We start from the raw sequence: 25,641 nt of genomic DNA, 5'->3' as shown, positions 1-25,641 counted from the left end.
CCCATGAACCCCTGGTGGGAACACTGCCCAACATGTAAATTGAATGAATAAATTAATGAATGAATAAACAAATGTTAAAGAAATAATGAAAAGAAAGAAACTAGATACACTAGATACATTTAGTCTGATAGAAGAAAAAAGTAAGAGATAGCTTTGAACTTATAGGTACAGAAAACCATTAGTGCATGCTGTAAGATAAAAAATTAATAAATGAAACCTAGTAAAACTGAGAAACTTTGCATAACAAAGGACAGTGTCATTTGCACCAAGTACCCCTCTGAGAGGACTAATATTCCAAATATATACAAAACTCAAGAAACTAGATATCAATAAAATGAATAACACAATTATAAAATGGGGCAAAGATCTAAACAGATTTCTCAAAAGAGAAAACTCAAATGGCTGAGAAACTCTTATAAAGAAATGCTCAACATGCTTAGCCAACAAGAAGATGTAAAACCGTACAACTCTGAGATCCCATGTTACACATGTCAGAATGGCAAAGATAAACAAAACAGGTGACAGCTCATGCTAGAAAGGATGTGGAATAAGAGAACACTACCTCAATGTTGGTGAGAATGTAAACTTAGACATCCACTATGGAAAAGACAAGACTGTACCTCAGGGGTATGAGAATTGATGTACTTCAAGATCCAGCTAAACTATATGATACAGTTAAGGTTTTGTGGCTATGAAGAAATACCATGACCATGGCAACTCTTATAAAAGAAACTTTGAATTTGGTCTGACTTATAGATTCAGAGATTTAGTCCATTATCTTCATGGTAAGAAATATGGCAGTGTGCAAGCAGACATGGTGCTAGATAATTAGTTGATATTCTACTTCTGAATTCATAGGCAGCAGGAAGAGAGAGACAGTGGGCCTGGCATATAGGCTTTTAAAAAATCTCAAAGCCCACCTCCAACAGTGACACATATCCTGCAACAAGGCCACACCTCCTAATCTTTTCAAATAATGCCACTTCCTGATGAGCAGCATTCCAATCAGTGAGCCTATGGGGGCTGTTCTCATACAAACCACCACACCACTCTTGAAATATAGACAAAGACTACTTCAGTCTCACGAAGAAACTTGCTCAACTCTGTTCATTGTTGCTTTATTCATAATGCCCAGAAATTAGGAACAACCTAGACGTCCCTCAACAGAAGAATGGGTAAAGAAAATGTGGTTTATTTACACAATAGAGTACTACTCATTGTTAGGGGGGAAAAAAAAGGACTTCATGAAATCTTCAAGCAAATGACTGGAACTAGGAAAAAAAATGTTCCCAAGCAAGGTATCCCAGACCCAGAAAAGCAAATATAAAGACACTTACATGGGAATATTAGCTATTATGTCAATGATAACAAAGCTACAGTCCACAGAAACACAGAGGGTAGCTCTAGAGAGTAAGGGACTACAGCAAACAGATAGATCTCCTTAGGAAAGACAACTAGAATAGATAATTATGGATGGATTGGCGGGCTGGAATGGGAGGATCAAGTGAGTAGGGGAAAAGCAGCTGAGGCACAATATTTGAGAGAGACTGACCGGCAAAACTAAGGGAACATCTGTGGCGTAGTATGAAAATCTAATACAGTGGAAACTTCCTAAAATATACACACACATGATGGTAATCTAAATGAAATCACTAAATAACAGAGCATACTGAGTACCAACTGGCCATCTCTTCTCACCAAATGAAGCCTACAGTAATGAGTTTGAGTTATATCTAATTGAGCTGTTGACCAAAAAGGTCCCATGAAAAATCCCAAAACAACCAAGGCTGTTGACAAGACAATAAGTTGACTGACTTATTATACAATAAATACTTATTATACAATAAAACTGACTCTAAGACTACACAACTCACTGAACATGGAGAATTCAAGTTGGTGCCTACCTCAAGTTTTCATTTCTACATCCTAGCATCTGTTACAGGAAGATACTCTGCATACTACCAAAAGAGAAAAGCAAACACTAAGCCAGCAAACAAACCTTTCATCTGCAGTAGTGTCCTGCCGACACTATATGCTCGTTCAATGTTGACACAAAGATTGTGAGGGTAACCAATCAATATCTGACTTGACTTAAGGTAAGGGCCACTCCATGAAATGGAACCTATATGTCCAATCCTGCTTGGGGACCAAGAACGAGACACTAGATAGTGCAGGGACCTAGGGTAAAACCAACCACTACTGAAAAAAAAAAATACAGAGACCCACAGCCAGACATTATGCAGAGAGTGAGAGACATTGAAACTTTTAGCCCTAGATGGGGATGTCTCCATCAAATCTCTCCCTCAGATTATTGGATAACCTTGCTGAAGAGAAGGTAGAAGTAGTGCAAGAATTAAAGGGGATAGAGGATACCAAGACAAGACCCCCTAAATCAACAAGAGAAAAGCTCATGTGAACTCAGTGACTGAGGCAGCATGCACAGGGCCTAAATGGGTCTGGACCAGATCCTTTGCATATATATTATGGAGCCTGGTTTAGAGGTTTTTTAAGAACACCCTGTGTGTGGAAATGAGTGAGTCTCTCTCTGACTCTTGTGCTTCTCCCTAGGCAGCTCTCCTTCTGTTTGTTTGTCTTGTTCAATTTCAGTGTAATAGTTTTTGTTACATGCTGATATATTTTACTTTGTGATATTTCACAATTATCTACTAGAAGCCTGATCTTTTGTAATAAGAGACAGAAAGGAAATGGATCTGGATACGTGGGAGCTGGGATGAAATTGGGAGGCATAGAGAGAGAAACCATAATCAGGATGTATTTCGTGAGAGATGGATCTGTTTTCAACAAAAGGGGGAAAATAAAGAAAAAAAAAAAAACCACAAAAACATCCCAAAAAAGTTGACTGTTCCTTTAATCCCAGCACGTGGGAGGGCAAAGGCAAGTTCTGTGTTCGAGGCCCGGCTGGTCTACAGTTTGCCTTCAAAGCCCGGGAAAACTAGAAAAACATATCCTATATAAAAAAACTAAAAAAAAAAAAAAAAAAAAAAGTTGACTGTTGATCTAACTTTATAAACATGTACATAAGACACCTATACACATTCACACATCTAAACACAGAGCCTTACTCCTAAAGGGAGCATCGCATCTGGCAAGATGGCAGCTCAGGAATTTCCACTGGGATCCCAGGGAAACAGGTGGCTGGATGTACTAAGCAGTGCATCCAGTCAAACCCATCAGGGATGTAAGAACTGGAAAACTATTCTATTTGCCTATGATAAGACAGTTTCTTAAGACACTCTTAGAGAAACTGTAGAGGTGGCTCAGCTGGTGAAAGAACATGTTTCTCTGGCAGAGGACCTGGGTTTGCACACCCACGTGGAGGCTCACAGCCATCAGCAGCTTCAGTTCCAGATGACTGAGCAGTCTCTCCTACACTCCGCAGAGACTATGTATACTGATGACCATATGAGCAGGCAATTCACCCACACACGAAAAATAAAAACCCATAAATCTTTAAAGAAAGAAAAGAAAGAGATTCATTACTAAATCTACTTCAAGCAACTAAAGAATAAATAAATTAAAGAACTTCAAACTGTTATATATGAATCACACACAAGTAAATTAGAAAACCTAACATTAGAGTAAAAGCGCATTGATAGTGGCAATAAAAATTATAAAGCTTTGACTATATGAGCAAATTTAAGGCCAGTCACAGCTACTTGAGATTGTATCTAAAGAACGCAAAAAGGTAAATAATAAGAAAATAAGACATGTAAATTATGGAGCAGCAAAGAACTTTAACAGTTCATATCAAAAACATTTCCCAGTGGAGGGAAAAAGTAAAATAAATGAAGATTTCTTAGAAATGGGTAAATGGTAAGAACAGAAATTCAACAAAAAAATAAACATTTAAATAAGCACTATTGGTTTTAGAAAGAAAAGGAAGAATGGCTCAATTCACATCCTGTCTTAGCTAGGGTTTCTATTGCTATGAAGAGACATCCTGACCACAACAACTCTTATAAAGGAAAGTATTTAACTGGGGCTGGCTTACAGCTCATGGCAGGAAGTATGGCAGCATGTAGGCAGACATGGTGCTGGAGAAGGAGTTTAGGGTTCTATGTCTGGATTGGTAGGCAGCAGGAAGAAAATGTGAAACAATGGCTTATCTTGAGCTATTGAAACTTCAAAGTCCACCTCCTGTGACATATTTCTTCCAATAAGGCTATACCTAGTCCATCAAGGCCACCTGCTAATAATAGTACCACTCCCTATGGGCCTATGGGGGTCATTTTTATTCAGACCACCACATGTCCCTACTGCATATAATAATCCTGAAGGATGTAAGTTTTGGGGGTTTTAAACATATGATACAAGACGATGGTCCTCAAAAGAACCATAAGTAGGTGAGCCCTACAAGCACCCAGGGCTATCCGAACAACAGCATGGAGTAGGCAACCATGAGTGGCCACAGAAGCTCAGGCAGAACATGAAGCTGAAGATTCAGAACGAAGAAAACCACAGAAATCTGACCAGGCACTCCCTGAGGGAGGACAGGAAACAACTGAATCACACCAGAACTCAAATAGACATTGTAGATGTTCAACTGCTAACTAGCACAAGTGATGAATTCAGTGGGAATTGTCTGGAAAACAGAGAGAATCATCTGAGCCTAGGCTAAAGTGTGACAATAGACATCATAATGGACAGTCTGTCTCCAAGAGTTTAATATACATGTACAGAGAACAAAAGATCAAAAGCCAAAACATAAAAAAAACCCAAACAATTCTAAAATCAAGAGAAGTTGCAATGGTAATACTAAAAAAGACAAAAATAGACTTTCTTTCCTTTTTTATTTTTATTGGATATTTTATTTACATTTCAGATGTTACCCCTTAACCCATTCCCCGGCCCCCCCCCCAGCCCAGGAACCCCTTATCCCATCCCCCCTCCTCCAGCTTCTATGAGGATGTGTCTCCTCCCACCTCCCCACCCTCGAATTCCCCTACACTCAGCTTCCAACCTTCATGGGACCAAGAATCTTCTCCCCAACTTATGCCGAACAAGGCCATCTTCCCCTACATATACAGCTAGAGCCATGGGTCCCTCCCTATGCACTCCCAGGCTGGTGGATTAGACCCTTAAGAGCTCTGATTGGTTGGTACTGTTGCTCTCCTCATGGGGCCACAAACCCTTTCAGCTTCTTCAGCTCAGTCTCTCTAACCCCTCCATTGGGAACTCCTTGATCAGTACAATGGTTACCTGTGAGCATCCACCTCTGTATTTGTCAGGCTCTGGCAGACCTCTAAGGAGACAGCTAGATCAGGCTCCTGTCAGTATGCACTTCCTGACATCCACATCAGCACATGGGATGCTACCCAAGTGGAATGGTCTCCAGATGGCCCCTCCTTCAGTTTCTGGCCCACACTTTGTCTCCATATTTTCTCTCGAGTATTTTGTTGCTCCTTCTAAGAAGGACCGAAGCACTCCCACCTAGTCTTCCTTCTTCATGAGCTTCATGTGGTCTGTGAGTTGAATTTTGGGTATTTCAAGGTTCTGGGCTAATATCCAATAATCAGTGAGTGAATATCATGTGTGTTCATTGTGACTGGGTTACCTCACTTAGGATGATATTTTCTAGTTCCATCCATTTACCTAAAAATTTCTGAAATTCATTGTTATGATAACTGAGTAATACTCCATTGTGTAAATATACCACATGTTTTGTATCCATTCCTCAGTTGAAGGACATCTGGGTTCTTTCCAGCTTCTGGCTATTATAAATAAGGCTGCTATGAACACAGTGGAGCATATGTCCTTGTTATATGTTGGAGCATCTTCTGGGTATATGCCCAGGAGTGGTATAGCTGGGTCCTCAGGTAGTACTATGTCCAGTTTTCTTAGAAACCACCAAACTGAGTTCCAAAGTGGTTGCACCAGCTTGAAATCCCACCAACAATGGAGGAGTGTTCCTCTTTCTCCACATCCTCACCAGCAGCTACTATCACCTGAGTTTTTGATCTTAGCCATTCTGACTGGTGTGAGATGGAATCTCAGGGTTGATTTGATTTGCATTTCCCTGATTTGTTTAGGTTCTTTTCAGCCATTTGAGTTTCCTCAGTTGAGAATTCTTTGTTTAGCTCTGTACCTCATTTTTAATAGAGTTATTTGGTTGTCTGGAGTCTAATTTCTTGAGTTCTTTATATACGTTGGATATTAGCCCTCTATTGGATGTGGAGTTGGTAAAGATCTTTTCCCATTCTGTTGGTTGCCATTTTGTCCTACTGACAGTGTCCTTTGCCTTACAGAAACTTCAATTTTATGAAATCCCATTTGTTAATTCTCGATCTTAGAGCATAAGCCATTGGTGTCCTGTTCAGAAACTTTTCCACTGTGCCCAGGTATTCAAGATTCTTCCCCACCTTCTCTTCTAGTACTTTCAGTGCATCTGTTTTTATGTAAAGGTCTTTTATCCACTTGGACTTGAGCTTTGTACAAGGAGATAAGAATGGATCGATTTGTATTCTTCTATATGCTGTCCTCCAGTTGAACCAGAATCATTTGTTGAAAATGTTGTCCTTTTTCCACTGTACAGTGTTAGCTCCTTTGTCAAAGATCAAGTGACCATAGGTGTGTGGGTTCATTTCTGCGTCTTCAGTTCTATTCCATTGATCTTCCTGCCTGTCTCTGTACCAATATCATGCAGTTTTTATCACTATTGCTCTGTAGTACACTTTGAGGTCAGGGATGGTGATTCCTCCAGAAGTTCTTTTATTGTTGAGAATAGTTTTCCCTATCCTGGGTTCTTTGTTATTCCAAGTGAATTTGAGAATTTCTCTTTCTAAATCTGTGAAGAATTGAGTTGGGATTTTAATAGGGATTGCACTGAATCTGTAGATTGCTTTCAGCAAGATTGCCATTTTCACTATATTAATCCTGCCAATCCATGAGCATGGGAGATCTTTCCATCTTCTGAGATCTTCTTCGATTTCTTTCTTCAGAGACTTGAAGCTCTTGTCATACAGGTTTTTCACTTGCTTGATTTGATTCACTCCAAGGTATTTTATATTATTTGTGACTATTGTGAAGGGTGTCATTTCATAATTTCTTTCTCAGCCTGTTTATCTTTCTAGTAAAGTTACTGATTTGTTTGAGTTGATTTAATAACCAGCCACTTTGCTGAAGTTGCTTATTAAGTTTAGGAGTTTTCTGGTGGAAGTTTTGGAGTCACTTAAGTATACTATCATATCATCTGCAAATAGTGATATTTTGACTTCTTCCTTTCCTATTTGTATTCCTTTGACTTCTTTTTGTTGTCTAATTGCTCTAGCTAGGGCTTCCAGTATTATATTGAATAGGAAGGGAGAAACTGGTCAGTCTTGCTAGTCCCTGATTTTAGTGGGATTGCTTCAAGTATCTCTCTATTTAGTTTGATGTTGGCTACTGGTTGCTGTATATTGCTTTTACTATGTATAGGTATGAGCCTTGAATTCTTGATCTTTCCAAGACTTTTACCATGAAGGGATGTTGAATTTTGTCAAATGTTTTCACAGCATCTAGTGAGATGATCATGTGGGTTTTTTTTTCCCTTTGAGTTTGTTTATATAGTGGATTACAATGATGGATTTCCGAATATGGAACCATCCCTGCATTCCTGGGATAAAGCCTACTTGATCATGATGGATGATTGTTTTGATGTGTTCTTGGATTCGGTTTGTGAGAATTTTATTGAATATTTTTGCATCGATATTCATAAGGGAGATTGGTCTGAAGTTCTCTTTCTTTGTTGAGTCTTTGTGAGGTTTAGGTATGAGTATTATTGTGGCTTCATAGAATGAATTGGGTAGTGTTCCTTCAGTTTTTGGAATAGTTTGAAGAGAACTGGTATTAGGTCTTTCTGAAGGTCTGATAGAATTCTGCACTAAAACCATCTGGTCCTAGCCTTTTTTTTTTTTTTTTTTTTTTGGTAGGGAGACTTTGAATGACTCCTGCTATTTTTTTAGGAGTTATGGGACTGTTTAGACGGTTTATTTGCTCCTGATTTAACTTTGGTACCTGGTATCTGTCTGGAAATTTGTCCATTTCATCAAGATTTTCCAGTTTTGTTGAGTATAAGCTTTTGTTGTAGGATCTGATGATTTTTTGAATTTCCTCAGTTTCTGTTGTTATGTCTCCCTTTTCAGTTCTAATTTTATTAATTTCGATACTGTCTCTGTGCCCTCTGGTTAGTCTGACTAAGGGTTTATCTATCTTGTTGATTTTCTCAAAGAACCAGCTCCTAGTTTTGTTGATACTTGGTATAGTTCTTTCTTTTTCTACTTGGTTGATTTAAGCCCTTAGCTAGATCATTTCCTGCAGTCTACTACTCATGGCTGTATTTGCTTCTTTTTGTTCTAGAGCTTAAAGGTATGTTGTCAAAGTTGCTAGTGTATGCTCTCTCCAGTTTCTTTTTGTAGACACTTAGAGCTATGAGTTTTCCCCTTATCACTGCTTTCACTATGACCCATAAGTTTTAGTATAAGGAGCCTTCATTTTCATTAAATTCTAAAAAGTCTTTAATTTCTTTCTTCATTTCTTCCTTGACCAAGTCATAATTGAGTAGGGCATTGTTCAGTTTCCATGTGTATGTGGTATTTCCATTATTTTTGTTATTGTTGAAGACCAGCCTTAGTCCATGGTGATCAGATAGGATGCAAGGGATTATTTCAATATTTTTGTATCTGATGAGTCCTGCTTTGTGACCAATTATACTGTCTATTTTGGAGAAGGTACTGTTTTTTAGTAATTTTTCTTTGATTTGTGCATTTGATGTTTTGTTTATTATGTGATGGAAGAAATCTCTTTTCTCGTCTAGTCTATTTGAGGTTCTGTAGACTTCTTGTATGGTCATTGGCATCTCTTTCTTTAGGTTAGGAAAGTTTTCCTCTATAATTTTGTTGAAGATATTTACTGGCCCTTTAAGTTGGGAATCTTCACTCTCATCTATACCTATTATCCTTAGGTTTGGTCTTCTCATTGCATCCTGGATTTCCTGGATGTTTGGGGTTAGGAGCTGTTTGCACTTTGCATTTTCTTTGATAGTTGTGTCAATGTTTTCCATGGTATCTTCTGCACATAAGATTCTCTCTTCCATCTCTTGTATTCTGTTGGTGGTTCTTGCATCTATGATTCCAGATTTCTTTCCTAGGTTTTCTATCTCCAGGGTAGTCTCCCTTTGTGATTTCTTTATTGTTTCTACTTTCATTTTTAGATCCTGGATAGTTTTGTTTAGTTCCTTCACCTGTTTGGTTGTGTTTTCTTGCTTTTTTTGGTTGGTTTTTTTTTTTTTTTTTTTTGGTTTTTTGAGACAGGACTTCTCTGTGTAGCCCTGGCTGTTCTGGAACTCACTCTGTAGACCAGGCTGGCCTCGAACTCAGAAATCTGCCTGCCTCTGCCTCCCAAGTGCTGGGATTAAAGGTGTGCACCACCACTGCCCAGCTGTTTATGTCCTTCTTAAAGTCCTCTATCATCCTCATGAGAAGTGATTTTAAATCTGAATCCTGCTTTTCCAATGTGATGGTGTGTCCAGGACTTGGTAGGAGAACTGGCTTCTGATGATGCCAGATAACTTTGGTCTGTTGCTTATATTCTTGTGCTTGCCTTTCACCATCTGGTTAACTCTAGTACTATCTGCACTCACTGTCTCTGACTGGAGTCTGTCTTTCCAGTTATCTTGCTTGTGTCAGAACTCCTCATAGTCCAGATGTTTCTGTGAGCCTATGATCCTGAGCTCCTGGGTGGAAGTGCTCCTGGGACTCAGGCTTCCTCTGGGATCCTGAAATCCTGCTGCTCTGAGTGCAGTGGTTCCTCAGCTGCTCCAAGTGCAGTGGTTCCACTATTGCTCTAAGATGGTTCAGGATATGATGTGTTCACAGGAGCAGACCCACTAGGTGTCAGCCCCAGCCAAAAGGACCAAGTGAGGGGTGGAATGGGAGTGATAGTCACGAGGTGGGGGTGCAGTTGGGTGGGCTGCAGCTCTGGGGCTTAGGGTTATAGGGGAGGGTTCTTACCTGCTGCTCTAGGGAACGTTCAGGACATGGTGTCTTCACGGGAGCAGACCAGCCAGGTGTTTGCCCCAGCCAAAAGGCAAGATAGACTTTCAAATAAAGATAAAAGAGACAACTCACAAAGAAGACAGAAAAATCCACATGCACCCAATACACACAAACAAAATCCTGATCAGGGTTTAAGAGAGCAAGGAATTCACCAGTTTCTAAATTCTTCATAGTAGAGACACTGAAACCTGCAACAAACCTCAGCCAGGTTTACCTATTGACACTTATTAAACATTCTATCACAAACCACGTAGCAGGGTATGTATTATTTTTAAGAGTTTATGAAACATTCCAAAAGTGGCCTGTATCTTTACAAATAAAATAACTGTCAACAGATTTTAAAACACCAAAATCATAAAATGTAATTCTCTAACTTATACAGAATTAAGATCCTGCTAACCATCAGCAAGGGCAGGATCCTGATGGCCTCTTCTGACCTCAGGCAGTACTAAGCACACAGGTGGGATGCAGACACACATGAAAAGCAAAACAGTCATACACATAAAATGAAAATCATATATATCCTTTAGAAATTCTTCCAAGAAGAAAAGCAATCTACGGTAGAGGTGGGAGAGATGGCTCAGCAGTTAAAATCATGCACTGAGCTTGCAGAGGACCTGAATTCAGTTCCCAGAACTTACATCAGATAGCTCACAACATCTCTAATGCCAGCTCTGGGGCATCGGACACCCTGTTCTGGCCTCTATAGGCAACTGCACTCATAGGTACATAGACACATATGTATACACATAATTTAGATAGGAGAATCGAAAGAGAAAGATTTAAAAACTCCCAAATATCTGAAAATTAAAAATAATCTCACATATGTGAATTCACAAAAGCAAACCTCAAGAAAAATAAGAAAATATTTTGAAGATAATAAAAATAAAAACAAGCAAAGGGAGCGTGGGGATGTCCATCCTTTCCAAGGTGATCCCACAGTTTCAGAGTAGCAGGAGTGGCTTCACATATACCTACACCACAAACACAGTCAGAATCCTAACAGGTTTTCTGATAAAACTGACAAGCTGACTCTAATATATTATATATGAAATTCCAAAGGAGACAGATTAGCCAAAACAATTTGTTTTTAAAACCAAACACAAGGTTGGAAGATTCCCACTACCTAATTTTAACATTATAAAGCTGCAATAATCAAGACAGTGTTATGCTGGATGTCGCACCTGTTTATCAACAACTTCACTGAAAAAACCTGCTAAGCAAACATCTGACAAAGCTCTTTCCTACCCTCAAAATATAAAGATCCTACAGCTCATTGAGAAGGCAAGTTGATTTAAAGATGGACATATTCACCAAGAAAACACATGCCTGGCAAGCCAGCACATGGAGTTTAGTCAGCAGCAGCAAATGACTAAGGAAAATTTAAATGACAGATAGATACTTAGCACCCATAAGAACAGCGGAAACTCGGGAAACGAATGGAACCACCATATGAAGGAAATGTCATCATCAGGCATTGCTGATGGGAACGTCACAATGACAGTTTCCAAAGAACAGTCTAGCAGTTTCTATATCACATAGACATCACCACATGACCCAGAGAGTCCACTTGCAATTATTTACCCTCAGAGATAGTAAAAAAAAAGAGGCTGCATAAAAGCTTCACTTGCATCTTAGCTTGTGGCCACGGTGCTATCTGCAACTGCCAAGGCCTGGAGAGATGGGTCAGCAGGTAAGCGTGCTAGCTGGTTTTCCCGAGGTTTTCCCAAAGCTCACGTTAGATAATAATAAAAATAAATCCTAAATACATCCAAATGCCCAAACCCAGGTAAACAGATAGAGCAACACTAGTGTTCAAGGAGAAACTTACAACCCAGTAACCACAGAATGATTACAAGGATCTGAAGTCTTTTGCCAAGTGACTGAAAACAGACATAAGAATATATATCTCAGTATTTCAGATCTTTCCCATTTGCTCTTCTTAAGGAAGCTGCCTCCCTGTTTCACTTCCACACTTCCAGTTTTAGCAACGGTGACCTATTTTCCATTTGTCTCAAGGACAGCGCTGTCTCCTTCCACCCACCCCACTTTCGTTTTTATCATCACACTGTGAAATTGTGGGCTATTTTTTCTATTAATTTCTTATTGCGTGATAGATATTTTAAAAAATTTAGTATAAACATCTTTCACAGGTATTCATTCATCATGTCTAGTATTAATTTACAGATATATTTAAAATTTTAATCTACCAGTGTTTTCTGTCAAGACTTTTCTCTTATTTAAACCATCTATTACTCACAGTGTCCATTAACCATTTAATGATAGTTTCCTAATATTTTTGTGACATGATGTTTTTATTTAAATGTATCAAGACACTAGGCAATAGTTAATATACTTATTATTAAAATTAAAGTAACTTTTCAGTTATTCAGTAACTTTTGCCATATTTTATAACCTATTTTATTTGGAGAAATTTTATGTTTAATGTAGATGAATTTTGAGAAATTTAGGTAAAACTAAGCAGTGAGTATGAGACAGTTTTCACCTCCATACCCCCCTACCCCAGTGAGACACTTGTTAACAAGGATAAAATGACAATGACAGATGAGCATCGCCCCAGGTCTACAGCATCCAATGAGAACAGGACTTGACAAAGCAATAATGACGTGTGTACCCTGCAGTATACAGGAGGGTTTCACTGTCTTAGAAACCTCATGACCCTGACTGTTCACACCCCTTGCTCCCAACCCCAGCTCACTATCAAGTGTTTAACTGTGCTCATAGTTTAATATAGAATGTCAGATAGCTGACATATACAGACAGCATTTACCCCTTGACTTTTCAATGTATTGTTATATTTTTAAGTTCTTCCATGTCTTTCCATAGTTTGGCAAGTATCTTTTCAGCACTGAATAAAACTCCTCTACAGAGACATATCTATACCTCAACAGAAGGGCATTCCAGTTACTTCCATGTATTGATAAGGCTTTTTACGTAGACATAAGTACTCAACTCATTTCAGTTAAATGGAGAAACATGATTACTTAATATCATGATAGGAGATTTTTATGTTCCTGAGAAAAGTGGCATCCAAGATGTCCACACCATTCTGTTATCTGTTCTTCTATATGTTTTTCAGCAAGTGGTACTGTCCTAACCACATCTCCAGAAACGCTGTAATATTGCAGAAAAGGTGTCTCCCACAATAGGAAGTTCTTTTGGACGTGCTTCTTTGCTCCAACTATAGGAAGAAAAAATGGAGCCCTGCTCAGCTATCTTTCTGCACACACCTATCCCTTCTCCCTGGACCAGATGCCATGGTACTTTATCTACATTTGCTTAGGAACTCAGCTTCCTGCTCAGCCATTTCTTCAATGTGTGCCCATTAGCAAATGATTTAACCCTTCTGACTCTCAGCTTCTTCATCCTAATTACTCATTAATCTGGTGCAAGGATTAAATCACGTAAGCAAAGTAAGACAAATTGAAACATTCATCATATTAAGCCCTCATTTGTAAACGCTTGTGGGTTAAGAGTCGGCCTTCGGCATTCCTAAGCCCTTCACTAAAAGCAAATGTTCATTTTCTCCTTACCCGATCTGGATTTGTGTAACCCAACAGTAGATTTGCTGCTTTTATGTCACCATGAACATATTCATTTTCGTGTATATATTCCAGCACATCCAGCTGTGAAGAGAAGTAGATAAGACCAGTATTGGTGTTTTACACTACAATAATGATTTGTTTCCACACATGAGTTCCCATAATTATTAATTAATTTAAAATATCATAATTTCTGGTTGTTCATTGTTGAAGAAAATATTTGTCCACTGTGAGTGGTACCATTACCTGGGATGAGATTCTGTACTATATAAAAAGAAGGAAGAGAGTTGAGCACAGGCACCCATCACTCTGTTTCTTGACTGTGGATGTCATGTGATTGATCAGTGGCCCCAAAATACTGTTGTTTGTGATTTCAACATCATGAGAGACTATAACCTCAAACTATGAAACAAAGTAAATACTGTCTCTGTTAATTGGTTTTTGCCAGGGTATTTTATCACAGTAACTAAAACAGTAACATAGACTGGAAATAAACAGTATTAAAAAGTACATTAAAATAGTCAAGACATCCATGGTGAAATAGTCATATAGTTCATTTATCAATCAATAATTATGATTCAAATCTTGAAGACTTCAGAACAAAATATTATGCCTATGATCATTCTCCTGTGTAATAACAAAAAACTCTTGGGTATCATTAAAGTCCTGAACCCTTAAATGTCAAGTGTGTGTGGGGGTAGGGGTTAAGGGGGACATTCCATAAATATTTACTAGGTGAGCAGAAAACTGAATGGAGAAAATGATTATTTTCCACAACACAACCTGGCATGAGTTGTTTCATCCTCCTTATGATTGGAGGTGGGGGAAACCCAAGACTAACATGTAAGCAAGATCAATATGTGGCATCATTGACCAATGACTGTATGTGTGGTTCATTTATAAACACACTGCTTCCTAGTTAACAAAGTACACCTGTAAATGTGCTATTCACTGCCAAAACTAATTGTTGCCACTGTCTCCAACTTACACTTAAAATATTTTAAATCAAACCAAAGCATATTTAGTATGAAAAATAGTCTATTTGACCATAATTTGTGGTTACAAATATAACAGACAACAGAAAGGTTATTCTTACAGCTCTACAGGATTCTTCTGAGATGTAAAACCAAGCTGTCAGGGAAAACTGAGTCTGAAAGCAGTAGTCCACTACAGCATAGCCTGTCATCATCAGGAGAGCCCCTGGTTAGCAAGTTCACTAAAATACTTCCTACTCTCTACAACTGACATTCCAAAGCAAAACTCATATTTTCTCATAATTATCTAAAGAAAAGCTCAAATAAGTCATCTGTAAGGCATTTGAAGCAAGCCATCTCAAACTCACCATTCTGATTCCAAGTTGCAGGACAGTTAACTTTTTAAAAATACCATTCTGGTCCAGGAGTTTCTGTAAATCTATTCCAAGTCTTTCCATTACCATGAATCTGTAACTGTGAGGAGAGATGAGAGAGAGAGAGAGAGAGAGAGAGAGAGAGAGAGAGAGAGAGAGAGAGAGAGAGAGAGAGAGAGAAACTTTCTGAAAAAAGAATTCTGAAATTATCTCTTAATGAACTTGAATAAAGAACAACAACAATACATCCACCTAACAACCAAGGAGTCTAAGCAGCTGGAGAGCGTGTGCACAGTGAACTGTATCCTCTGTGAAGCAGCTTAGTACATCCTCTGCACCTCTTTCACTAGCTCTGAACAGTTAGTGTCATAGTTAACGGAGAGAGTGGTGTTTCAGATTTTTCTCTTCTGGTTGTCTACGACAGTGCTAATTGCTCAGTACAGATCAATAAGTATGATGGGGATCAGTCTTATCATATGACCTAAAAATGTCATATGGAAAATGGGAACACTTCTGTATCTTAAAAAAATTGTATTTTACCAATTGTTATAAATTTAGGGGACATATGTTATAAATTGTTATAAATTTAGGGGACATATGTGTGTGGGAATGAGAGTGTAGAGCATAGAGGAAAGAAGAAGTTGCCTATTCCTCAGTGCTGAAGCTGGAGACAGACTTTCACCTATAAGTTACCCTGATACTAATGTTTTATCACAGCAACAGAAAAAAAACTAATAGAACCCCATCAGTCTACTTAGGAAATCTGCCTGAGTTATTGGAGTCCTAACCTATGCCTCTGCTTTGGAGCTTTTTACCAACAGTTCAGGGTCTTTAGTCTTAAATTGAGGCCTTAATGTGTTTCAGACTGATCTTTACACACAATGACAGATACAGCAGTTCTCAGCCTGTGGGTTGTGACATCCTTGGTGGTGGTGGGGGTATCAATAAACCCTTTCACAGGGGTCACATATCAGGTATCCTATATAACAGATAGTTACATAATGATTCATACAGTAGCAAAATGATGGCTATGATATAGCAGTGAAAATAAATTTAAGGTTGGGGGTTACCACAACATGAGGAACTGTATCAAAAGGTCAGTCTTTTACAAGTAATGATAGCCAACATTCCCAAAACCATTGACAAGCAGGCATTTTCCATTTGTCTTTTTGACAACTAAAAGTTCGGACGTGTATGTATGTGGGTTTACTTCTGGCCTCTGTGCTAGTCCACAGGTCTGTAAGTCCCTTTCTGTGCCATGGTCCCACCTGCCATTGCCACTGATCATAGAACAATTTGTGATCAAGTATTCTGATACCACTAGCATTTTCTGCTTGGAACTGCTTTGGTTGTTTGGATACTTTTGTGGTCCCATGTGTAATTTAATGTGTTTTTTTTCTAGTTTTAATTTTGAAGATGTACTTTAACTTTGATGGGGAAAGTACTAACCTACAGATCACATTTAGTGATATAACCATTTCTACCACACTAATTCTGGCAATCCAGGCACATGCAAGCTGGTCCATCTTTTACTGTCTCCTTCTTTTTCTTTCTTCAGTCCCTGACCATTTTCACTGTAGAGGTATTTCCCTTCTACAAGTAGGCTTATTTCTAGAATTTTTGAAAAAGGTATTTAAATGTAACCTCCTCCTGTCCCCATTTTATTCTCAGCAACTTTGTTATGAGTACTTAAGCTGCTGCTTGTTTAGTTGGTTCACTAAGACAACAGTAGTAGGATTATTCGGTCCCACTACCATGCTGAAGTGTTGATCAGACCTACATATTTTCTGGTGGATACTTTTGTGTTTCTTAAATACAGAATCCAGTAGGCTTTAAATTGGGATGGGTTGAATTTTTCCTTTTGTATTTCTACTTCCTTTTACATGTTTCTCTTTTATTTTCAAGTATTATGTTAATAAGAGCAGAGAGTGGAGACTTTGTCTTTCTGAATTTAGAGAAAATGCTTTCAGTTTCCTCCTAATTTCTATAATGTTGGCAGCAGTGATTCACATATAGCTTTTATTGCACTGAAGCATGTTGCTGTCTCTATTATTTTCAGAGCATTTACCATGAAGGGAGCTGAATATCATCGAAGGTATTTTTGGCCCTGATTAAGATGCTCATGTAATTTCTTAATGATTCCAGATTCCCTAGAGTCTATTTTCATGTGTACTAAACTTACAGATGTCCATGTTGGGCAAACCAACCATCCTTGGAATAAAACCAACTCGGTCATAATATATGATCTCTTTAATGTATTCTTGAATTTTATAAAAATTTCACTGAGAAATTTTGTACCTATGTTCACTAAAGAAATTGGTATTTTCTCCATCCATGTCCCCCCCCCAATTATATCCTTCCCAGTCTTAGTTATTTGAGTATGATATCTTCACAGAGTGAGTTTAACAGTGCCCTTCCCAGCTGGTAACTGTTTTCTTTCCCTTCCTGCCCCTCTCTCAGATTTATAAGCTTTTCTTTAAACATCTGGTAGAATCCAAAAGTGAATCCATCTAGTTCTTGGATTTTCTTTCTTGGAAGACTATTTTTTTTAATTAATGCATCAGTCATGCAATTTAAGAAAAAAAATGAAAAAGAAGATAAAGAGAAAGATGAAGAATAAAAGGAGGAGGGGAGGGGAGGAGAAGGAGAACAAGAAGAAGGAAAAGGAAGGTAAGGGGAAGGAGGAGGAAGAAAAAAGAAGAAATAGTAGTAGTAGTAGTTGTTGTTGTTGTTGTTGTTGTTGTTGTTGCTTCACAGGCTTGGAGAGATGGTTTAGCAGTTAAGAAGACAGACTGCTCGTTCAGGGAACTTTGTTTCTACACCAACATGGCAGCTCCACAATTATCCATAACTCCACTCCCAGGGTATCTAACACACTTTCCTGGCCTCACAAGGTACTGCATGCACATGGTATGTTGCATATACATACACAAAAGCAGAGCAAACAAACACATTTTCAGTTTAGCTCCTAAGGATGCTTGATGAACTGCTCCATCTGTTAATATGGACTGTCCAGCTTAATTTTGGTCTGATTTGGAATTTACCTTATTAAACATAAAAATAATTTCAGCAGCTGCTCCAAGTTTCCATGCACTTTCTAGATTGACTTCCCTTCACTGATTCTCAATCGTGGATGTCTTTACCAGTGAGGAGTGTTTCTTGGAAACGAATAGCAGTTCACTCTTGGTTCTTAATCTACTTAGCCAATGGTTTCTTATTGGTAACTCTGAGGTCAATTGTTTGTAAGATTGTTACTGAGACATGCTTATAAACTCCTGTAATTTTTCTTTGTTGTTTCTGTGTTGTTATTATTTATCCTTTCTTTCCCCACCATTAATGCTAGAGTTTAGCTAGTGTACTACATTGAGAATGATAGATTTCTTCACAGCTCTCCTTTATTTATCTACTATGCTAATAAAATATATTCGTTCCTTTACTCTTGGGGCCAAGAATGTCTTTTTTTTTCTTTTATGCATAGTACTTATTTAAGTCTTCTCTAGTGCTAACATGTTGGTCATGGATTGCCTTGGTTTTTTTTTTTTCTTTCTGTGTTGAAATGTCTTGTATTTCCTATCAGTTCTAAAGATAAAATAGTTGAATATGGCAATCTTGTTCGGAAGTTATTTACTTTAAGCGCTTAGTATTTACTTTAATCAAACAATATATGATTCCTAAATTTTAGGATTATGGATAACAGTTCTGTGTGAGATCTAAAGTTTGCCATTGGAGATGAATGAGATTTTTTTCCCTTTATAGCTTGTAATAAATCTTTTCTCTATGTTTGATATTTTGGCTATAAGGTTCCAGTGTATTTGTGATTCAAAACATCTTTTTGGATATCAAATTGCTTATCCAGATGGGAAAATTTTTATTATAACTTCATTAAATAGATTCTATATACTTTTAGTTCCTAATCTTAACTTCTTTCTACTGTCCCATGGCTTCTTAGGTTTGATCTCTTGATTCTATCCCAACGTTGTTGGAGATTCCTTTCTTCCTTCCTTTCTTCTTTTTTCCTTCCTTCTTTCTTTTTTCCCTCTATTGGTGTTTGAGTAGTAAATTTCCTTGACTTTTTCCCATCCCTGATATTCCTTCTTCCTGACTTTTTTAGTGTTTCTTACATGATTCATCAAGTTTTTCAATTTTAATTTCTTTTTCAGTTTCATGGCTGCATTTTTCTTCCCTGTTATTATGTCATTTCTGTCATGGATTTTCTCATCCATTTGCTGATATTTTCTCTCTGTTACCTGGGCATTTCCAGATTCTAGACTGAATTCATTTGTTTGCTTATATCCTCTTTAAAGTCACTGGCCATTTTTACTAAAAAAGCATTTGAAATCTCCACATGAGGTTTTATTTGTTTTCATGTGCTTGAGTTCAGTAGTCAAGAAGTTATGGGTCTTTAGGAGTCATGTTATATATATCATGTTTTTATGATGTTATTTGTGTATCTATGGGTCTGCATATCTCTTCTGGTTCTATTGGGTAGCTCTACTGAAAAAACTCATTCTTCAGTGTTCAATCTCCAAAACCATACAGAAAGAAAATAAACTGAGCTAACATCTATTGTTTCAGGTGCTAAAAGACAGAAAAGTAATTACTTTTAATAAGTAATTATCTTAAATAGAATGAAGTTAGAGCAGAAGAGATGACTCAGTAGGTTTAGTTCCCAGCACCCATGTTGGATCACTCATACCTGTAGCTCCAGGGGATCTGACATCCTCTTCTGGCTTCAGCAGGGATTCAAACATTCACTTCAATACAACCACAAGCAGATTCACACACATACATTTACAAAAAATAAATCTTTTAAATAGGATAAAGTAAAAATGTTGCTAAAATTTTTAGCTGTAGCAGAAGATGAAACATTAGAGCTCCTTTATGAGGCTTTACACTCGAGATGGCTATTTATAAGGAAAGGGTGCAATTTGTGGACTTGTGCCTTCCTTTTCATGCTGGTGCTGAGCTGGTGTTTGCTATGTGATTGATGCCTGACACATCTTCATTCTAGTGGTTTCCCTTGTTTTTATACCCAGGTTCTCCTCTGGCCACACATTGTACTATATGGCTGAGGTGGATGCTGTCATCCTTCTGAGACTCCCTAAGAGTGACTGTGGGGCTAGCTAATGATCTAGCTGGTGAGTACATCCTATCCATCAAATGAAGAGCATTTGAAGGGCATATCAAGGGCAGTATGGAAGCCTAGTACAGTGTAAACTTCCTATAATATACAAAGGTGACCCTAATGAAGTCTCAAAATATTGAGAGAGATAGAACCCCTACTGGCCATCTCTTGTCACCAAATGAAGCTTCCAGTTCCAGAACAAGGTTTCATCCAATTGAGTTATTGGTCAAAGGGATCCTAAGAAACTCTTCAAGGCAACCCAGGTGTTGCAAAGACAATAGCTTGTTCTACACAAACAGAGCGCAAGACCCTGTTGTTGAAGACAAACACACATACAACTATTGAACATGCTGAGCTGGTGCCAACCTAAAACTTTCACCTCATGATCTAGTGTCTATGACACAGAAAGATACCCTGCAGGCTACCAGAAGAGAAAAGTAAACACCAACCCAAACACAAAAACTTTGATCAACAATCTATCCTATCTGCAAAATATACTAGAGCAATGGGGGCACAAACCTTTTCAGAGTAATCACAAACTGATGTCCAATTTGACTTAAGGCTCTCTCCATGAGATACAACCCAAACCAAACACTGCTTGGATGACCAAGAACCAGAGTCAAGAAAGCCCAAAGACCTAGGGTAAAATCAAATACTGCTAGTCTTAAAGGAAAAAAAAAAAGCAATAATATAATGACTGCTAATGACATTGTGCTATACTCATAGATTGATGTCTTCTTAAGCCATCATCAGAGAGGCTTCCTCCTGCAGCAGATGGGAATGAATAGAGATCTACAGCAAGACATTACACAGACAGACCTGGAAACACACAGCTGTAAAGGAGATATTTTCCCCTCAGAGCTCAGTGAACCCCATGGAAAAGGAAGCAGGGGGAGTGGGGGAGACAGAGAAGATGGAGGAAACCAGAAGAACAAATTAATTGAAATTAATTGAACAATACTCATATGAACTCACAAAGACTTGCAGCAAGCACAGGGACTGCAGGGATCTGAACCAGGCCCTCTGTATAAATATCAGTTTAGCAATTTAATGGGATTCCTGGGTGTGTAAATGATTAGATCTCCAATTTTTATGCTTTGTCTCAGGGCTCTTTTATTTTTATGTTGGCTTGGCTTGTCCAACCTCTACATGATAGTATTCATTCTATCTTCTAGTTGACTGTTTTGTTGTTATTTCCTAGAAGCTGGATCTTTTCTAATGAGAGAGACAAATGGAGTAGACCCAGACGTGAGAGAAGGTGAGGAGCAACTGGGAAGAGTAAAGGGACGAAAAACTATATTCAGTTTAGTAATAACTAGGAGGAGGAGGAAGAGATGACAACAACGACCTACATTCACACTGCTAAGATTTCTCAAGTACTATTTTTAGTCACTACTATACTACACACAGCTGTGCATGTTCAGTTACTCACAGAGTCTTTGGGCTCTACATTAGTGAACACAGGTAGAGGGTTCCAGAAGTGATCTAACTACTGACCTCAGGCTCAGGGTTATTCTCAGTTGATAAGATCTGCTCTCAGCCAACAAGGGCAAGGTTAAATTTATCTACTACTTACTTCAAAGCTTGAACCACCTCCTCCAACCTGTATCCTTTGACGGCCTTCCTCCCTCTGGCTTTGCAGGGTGTTTCTTAAGGATGCCTCTCATTCTGAGGCGGGGGCAGGTTAAATTTATATTTTCTGGTTTTCAATTACTCCTTTTACAGGACTTCAGGCATATCAATTTTAAACAACCATGTTTTTGTTTTTTGTTTGTTTATTTTCCTCAAGATGATGGCTGTCTACAACCCTGTGAATCACACTAAGTGTCAAATGGATTTTTCTTTTTTTTTTAATTTTTTTATTGGATATTTTATTTATTTACAATACAGATGTAATCCCCTTTCCCCATTTCCCCTCCCAAGAATCCTCTATCACATCCCCCCCTCCTTTATGCTTTTATACCATTTTAATCACATGCACATATTAAGGTCAGTTCTAGGTTGAGGGTCTAGCAATACAATAAATAGGTGCAAATAGTCAAGGAACAAGCAAGACAATAAACACAAATAGTCACAGAAAAAGCAAGGCATTAACCCCAATTCCGTGAACACTCCCATGATCACTGTTTCTAAGGGTTTATCAGGATGACCAAAGTATCTGAGCCTACTGCCCCATTCTAGCCCAAGGTCATTTTCATGTCTGAAGCCTACTTCCTTGTTCTAGCCTAAAATTTAGCTTCCTGTCTGAAATTACTTCTTTGTTCTAGCCTAAGATTTAGATTTCTGCCTGAGATTACTTCTTTGTTCCAGCCTAAGATTTAGATTCCTACCTGAAATTATTTCTTTGTTCTAGCCTAATGTCAGATTCCTGCCTGAAGCCTACTTCCTTGTTCTTGGCCAATATTCTTGACAAGCAGCCTATTTCCTTATCCTTGACCCATGTCAGATTCTGGCAAGTACTAGAAGAAATGAGTCAGGCTTTAAGCAGAAGCAAGAGGGTAGTGGGCTTGATTATTGCTGGTATAACAGCTTCAATTACATTAATTTCTAACATCACTGTTTCTGCAATTGTTGTGACACAAGAAATTAAGACAGCTACTTTTGTTAATCATTTAGCAAAAAATGTTTCTAATTTGTTGAATATACAAGAGGATTTAGATAGGCATTTGGAAGAATTGATAGATGTTCTTTATCCTATTCAAATTACTGGAAAGAGGTTCAGAACTTAAGGGTAAGGAGCTTTCTTGAGGCTCATGCCAAATACCATTGGATTCATGTTAGTTCTAAAATTTACAGTGCTAGTCATCATAACTAGGAAGAAGTTTAATGACACTTGCCATGTTTTTGGCATAATTCTAACACCTCTCGGGATGTTTTAATGATACATAGGGAGCTTAGAAATTTCAAGAATGCTGCTCTGCTGAGCATTGATGAGGCAGATACTGCTGATAAAACTACCCATGGCCTGAGGTCAGTATTTCTCTTTTGGTCAAGCTTCAAAAATGGCATATATAGCTTGATCATGCTAGCCTTTTTTATCCTGGGAATACTTTTATTCCTGCCCATTGTGTTAAAGCTTTTTCTTTAAAAACATGAGCATGTTGGCAGCCAAAGTACATGGCTTGAACCTGAAAATTGACCCCCAGACAGAGTTAGTAAATTAACAGGCTGGCAAGCCAAGGATGGGTAAGATTCTGCACAGAGCCTTACCAACCTAAGACAGAAGTGCATGGCTTTTGATAAGACATATTCCATAATGGGTAAAGAAGGCATTCTTCTCAGAATGACCTTAAGACAGGCTCAGTTTTGTTAATGAAATAAAAAACTTGGAGAGGTGGAGAGCCTTTTGGGCTGCTTGGGAATAATAATTCTTGACATGGGCCAAGAATTTTTTTTTCTACTGTTGATTTGTCCATCAGAGAAATCATCTGTTGGAGATTGGTCTGATGCTATGTATTCAAATGCTAAATATTGCTCTCCAAGATCTGGTTGTCCTGAAAAGCAAATCCTCACATACACTAAGTGATGCTATGTAAACCTTGCTCCCCAATTTAAAGCCATTGGTTAAATAAACATGGGTAGAGCCAATTACTGGGGAGAATAAAAAGAGGAAGAGTTTGAATTACCAAGCTGGGGTCACAGGTAGGTAGGCATCACAAAGAAGGAGAGAGGAGGAGAAAGGAGGGTACAAGAAAGAAGAAGGAGAGGACAGAAGGTCTCTATTACATGTGATAAACCAGGAGCATGTGGCCAAGTGAAATGCCCCCCCAGGGTGGACTGCTGGAGCAGAAGTAACAAACGAGATTCAAATAACAAGTACTTGAGGAGAGCAACTGGGAAAGTAGCCAGTCTAGCATATAGAAAAATAGACTAAGGGTAATCAAGTAATTGTGCAAGATCTGATTAAATAATTCCACAGGACTCTGCCTCAATTACTGGGGAGCTGGTCAGGTCATATTAATCCCTAATAGAGTTTATTAAAATCCATTTTCAACCATCATCTCACTAAAACCTACAATTTGTTTGCTATATGACAAAACATTCTTGTGGAGACCAGAGGAAGCAAATGTTTCCTCAGGCCAGATAGGGAACCTACAACAGACCAAAGTATGGATACCACCAAAGCCCAGCTAGGTGAACCAGTGAGCTTTATTGAGGTTAGCAGAGTGTGGGCAGAGTTACTTATGAAGCAGAAATGACGAAAGGACAGTTACATCTCCAAAACCCACCCCAGCCATGGCTCACAGGTCACAAAACTAGGAGCCTGAAGCCCTCTGCAAAGCCTGCTGGCAGCTGAAAAGCTTGGAGAGTGTTCCTTCCAGGCTCAGTTGGTCTAAACCTCACTAGGCAACTTAGCTGGTTTCTGCTTCTTCCAGGCAGCTGGCCTGGTCTGAGAGTCTGCTTTGCAGCTTAGTTTTGCTTCCTCTTAGAGGGACTTTCAGCTTCTATTACCTCCTCTGATGGGGAGGCGGCCAGTGTATCTTGTCAGTTTCAGGGACTCAATGACGGTATTTTGAGTTATTGATCTTCCTGTTTAAGGAACTTCACTGCAGAATTGAGTAGTTTAGTCTTGGAGGAAACTGTCACACAAGACAAAGCTTGTGAGGGATATGGGAGATTGTCTGGAGGACTCTTGAGCATTTTCTTTTGTTTTACTGGAATCCATTTGATTACCTTTGGGATGAGGTTCCTGCTGCCCTCCACAGGATAGGAAACATGTGGCTTGGGTCCTGTATAGGAATGTTGCAGTCTTTGGTTCCATACTTTGGATGTACCCTCTCACGACTTCTATGAATCTCCATAGTTCTTCCTTGGTTCAGAAGAATCTATTTTTTTCCTCTGACAATTGTCCTTCATCTGATCACACTGATCTCTACTCTGCCAATTCACTCTCTATTCTTTCTTCAATAATATCCTACACAACTCTTATGCTAACTACTATAAGCGAGACATGTAACACTATACAGATGATTTCTGTGGTTCATTTCGTGCGCTGTTTGAAAGCTTTAAATTTTCTTTATATTATTTAAAGGTATGTGAACACAGGACTGAGAGCTGAGCCTCTTTTTGCACATGTAATGTAGAACCTGTCTAAAAACTACAAAGTAGGATAATATCCATGACACTCCCTAGAACAAAATGGGTGCAAAACAAGTGACTTTTTCACAATCACAAGTAATAAATTTTTATGTGTACAGAGACACATTTAAGGACAGCCTTATCAATTTCTTGCTGGGTTATTTCTTCAAGGTGGAGAGTGATTTTCTCCAAACTGTCAGAGGTAGAGCTAGTGACTGACTTCTAGCAGAGAGACGATGGCAATAGGACAGGATACCACTTTTAAGATTAGATCATAAGGAAATAGTATGATCTGGATCCAGCTCAGATACACTCGCCTGCACATTTATATTCATATTTATAGTGATAGTCTCTGTACTCCCCCTCTTCCTCCCTCTCTCTTTCTCTCAATCTCCCATCCCCAACTGCCCACCCATTTTCTGTGGGGAAAACCAGCTGTGTTTCCATTACAACATACTGGTAGCTCATTGTAGA

The 25,641-nt window shown here is 38.5% G+C and overlaps 1 protein-coding gene across 6 annotated transcripts in view; it reads right to left on the bottom strand.

Annotated features, from left to right (window-relative positions):
• Vrk2 (VRK serine/threonine kinase 2) overlaps positions 1-25,641 on the bottom strand; it is a 116,877-nt gene that overhangs the window by 48,969 nt on the left and 42,267 nt on the right. For all 6 annotated transcript variants that reach the window (XM_028777681.1, XM_028777689.1, XM_028777672.1 and 3 more), the window contains exons 6-7: positions 14,958-15,063; positions 13,607-13,699 (exon numbers count right to left, since the gene is read on the bottom strand). In XM_028777681.1, coding sequence (XP_028633514.1) covers positions 13,607-13,699; positions 14,958-15,063 — 199 coding nt within the window. The remainder of the gene's footprint in view (positions 1-13,606; positions 13,700-14,957; positions 15,064-25,641) is intronic.

This window comes from Grammomys surdaster, unplaced genomic scaffold (genome assembly GCF_004785775.1).
Source record: "Grammomys surdaster isolate TR1022 unplaced genomic scaffold, NIH_TR_1.0 67, whole genome shotgun sequence".
NCBI classification, from domain to species: Eukaryota; Metazoa; Chordata; class Mammalia; order Rodentia; family Muridae; genus Grammomys; species Grammomys surdaster.
This window is presented reverse-complemented; position numbering and strand designations above follow the sequence as displayed.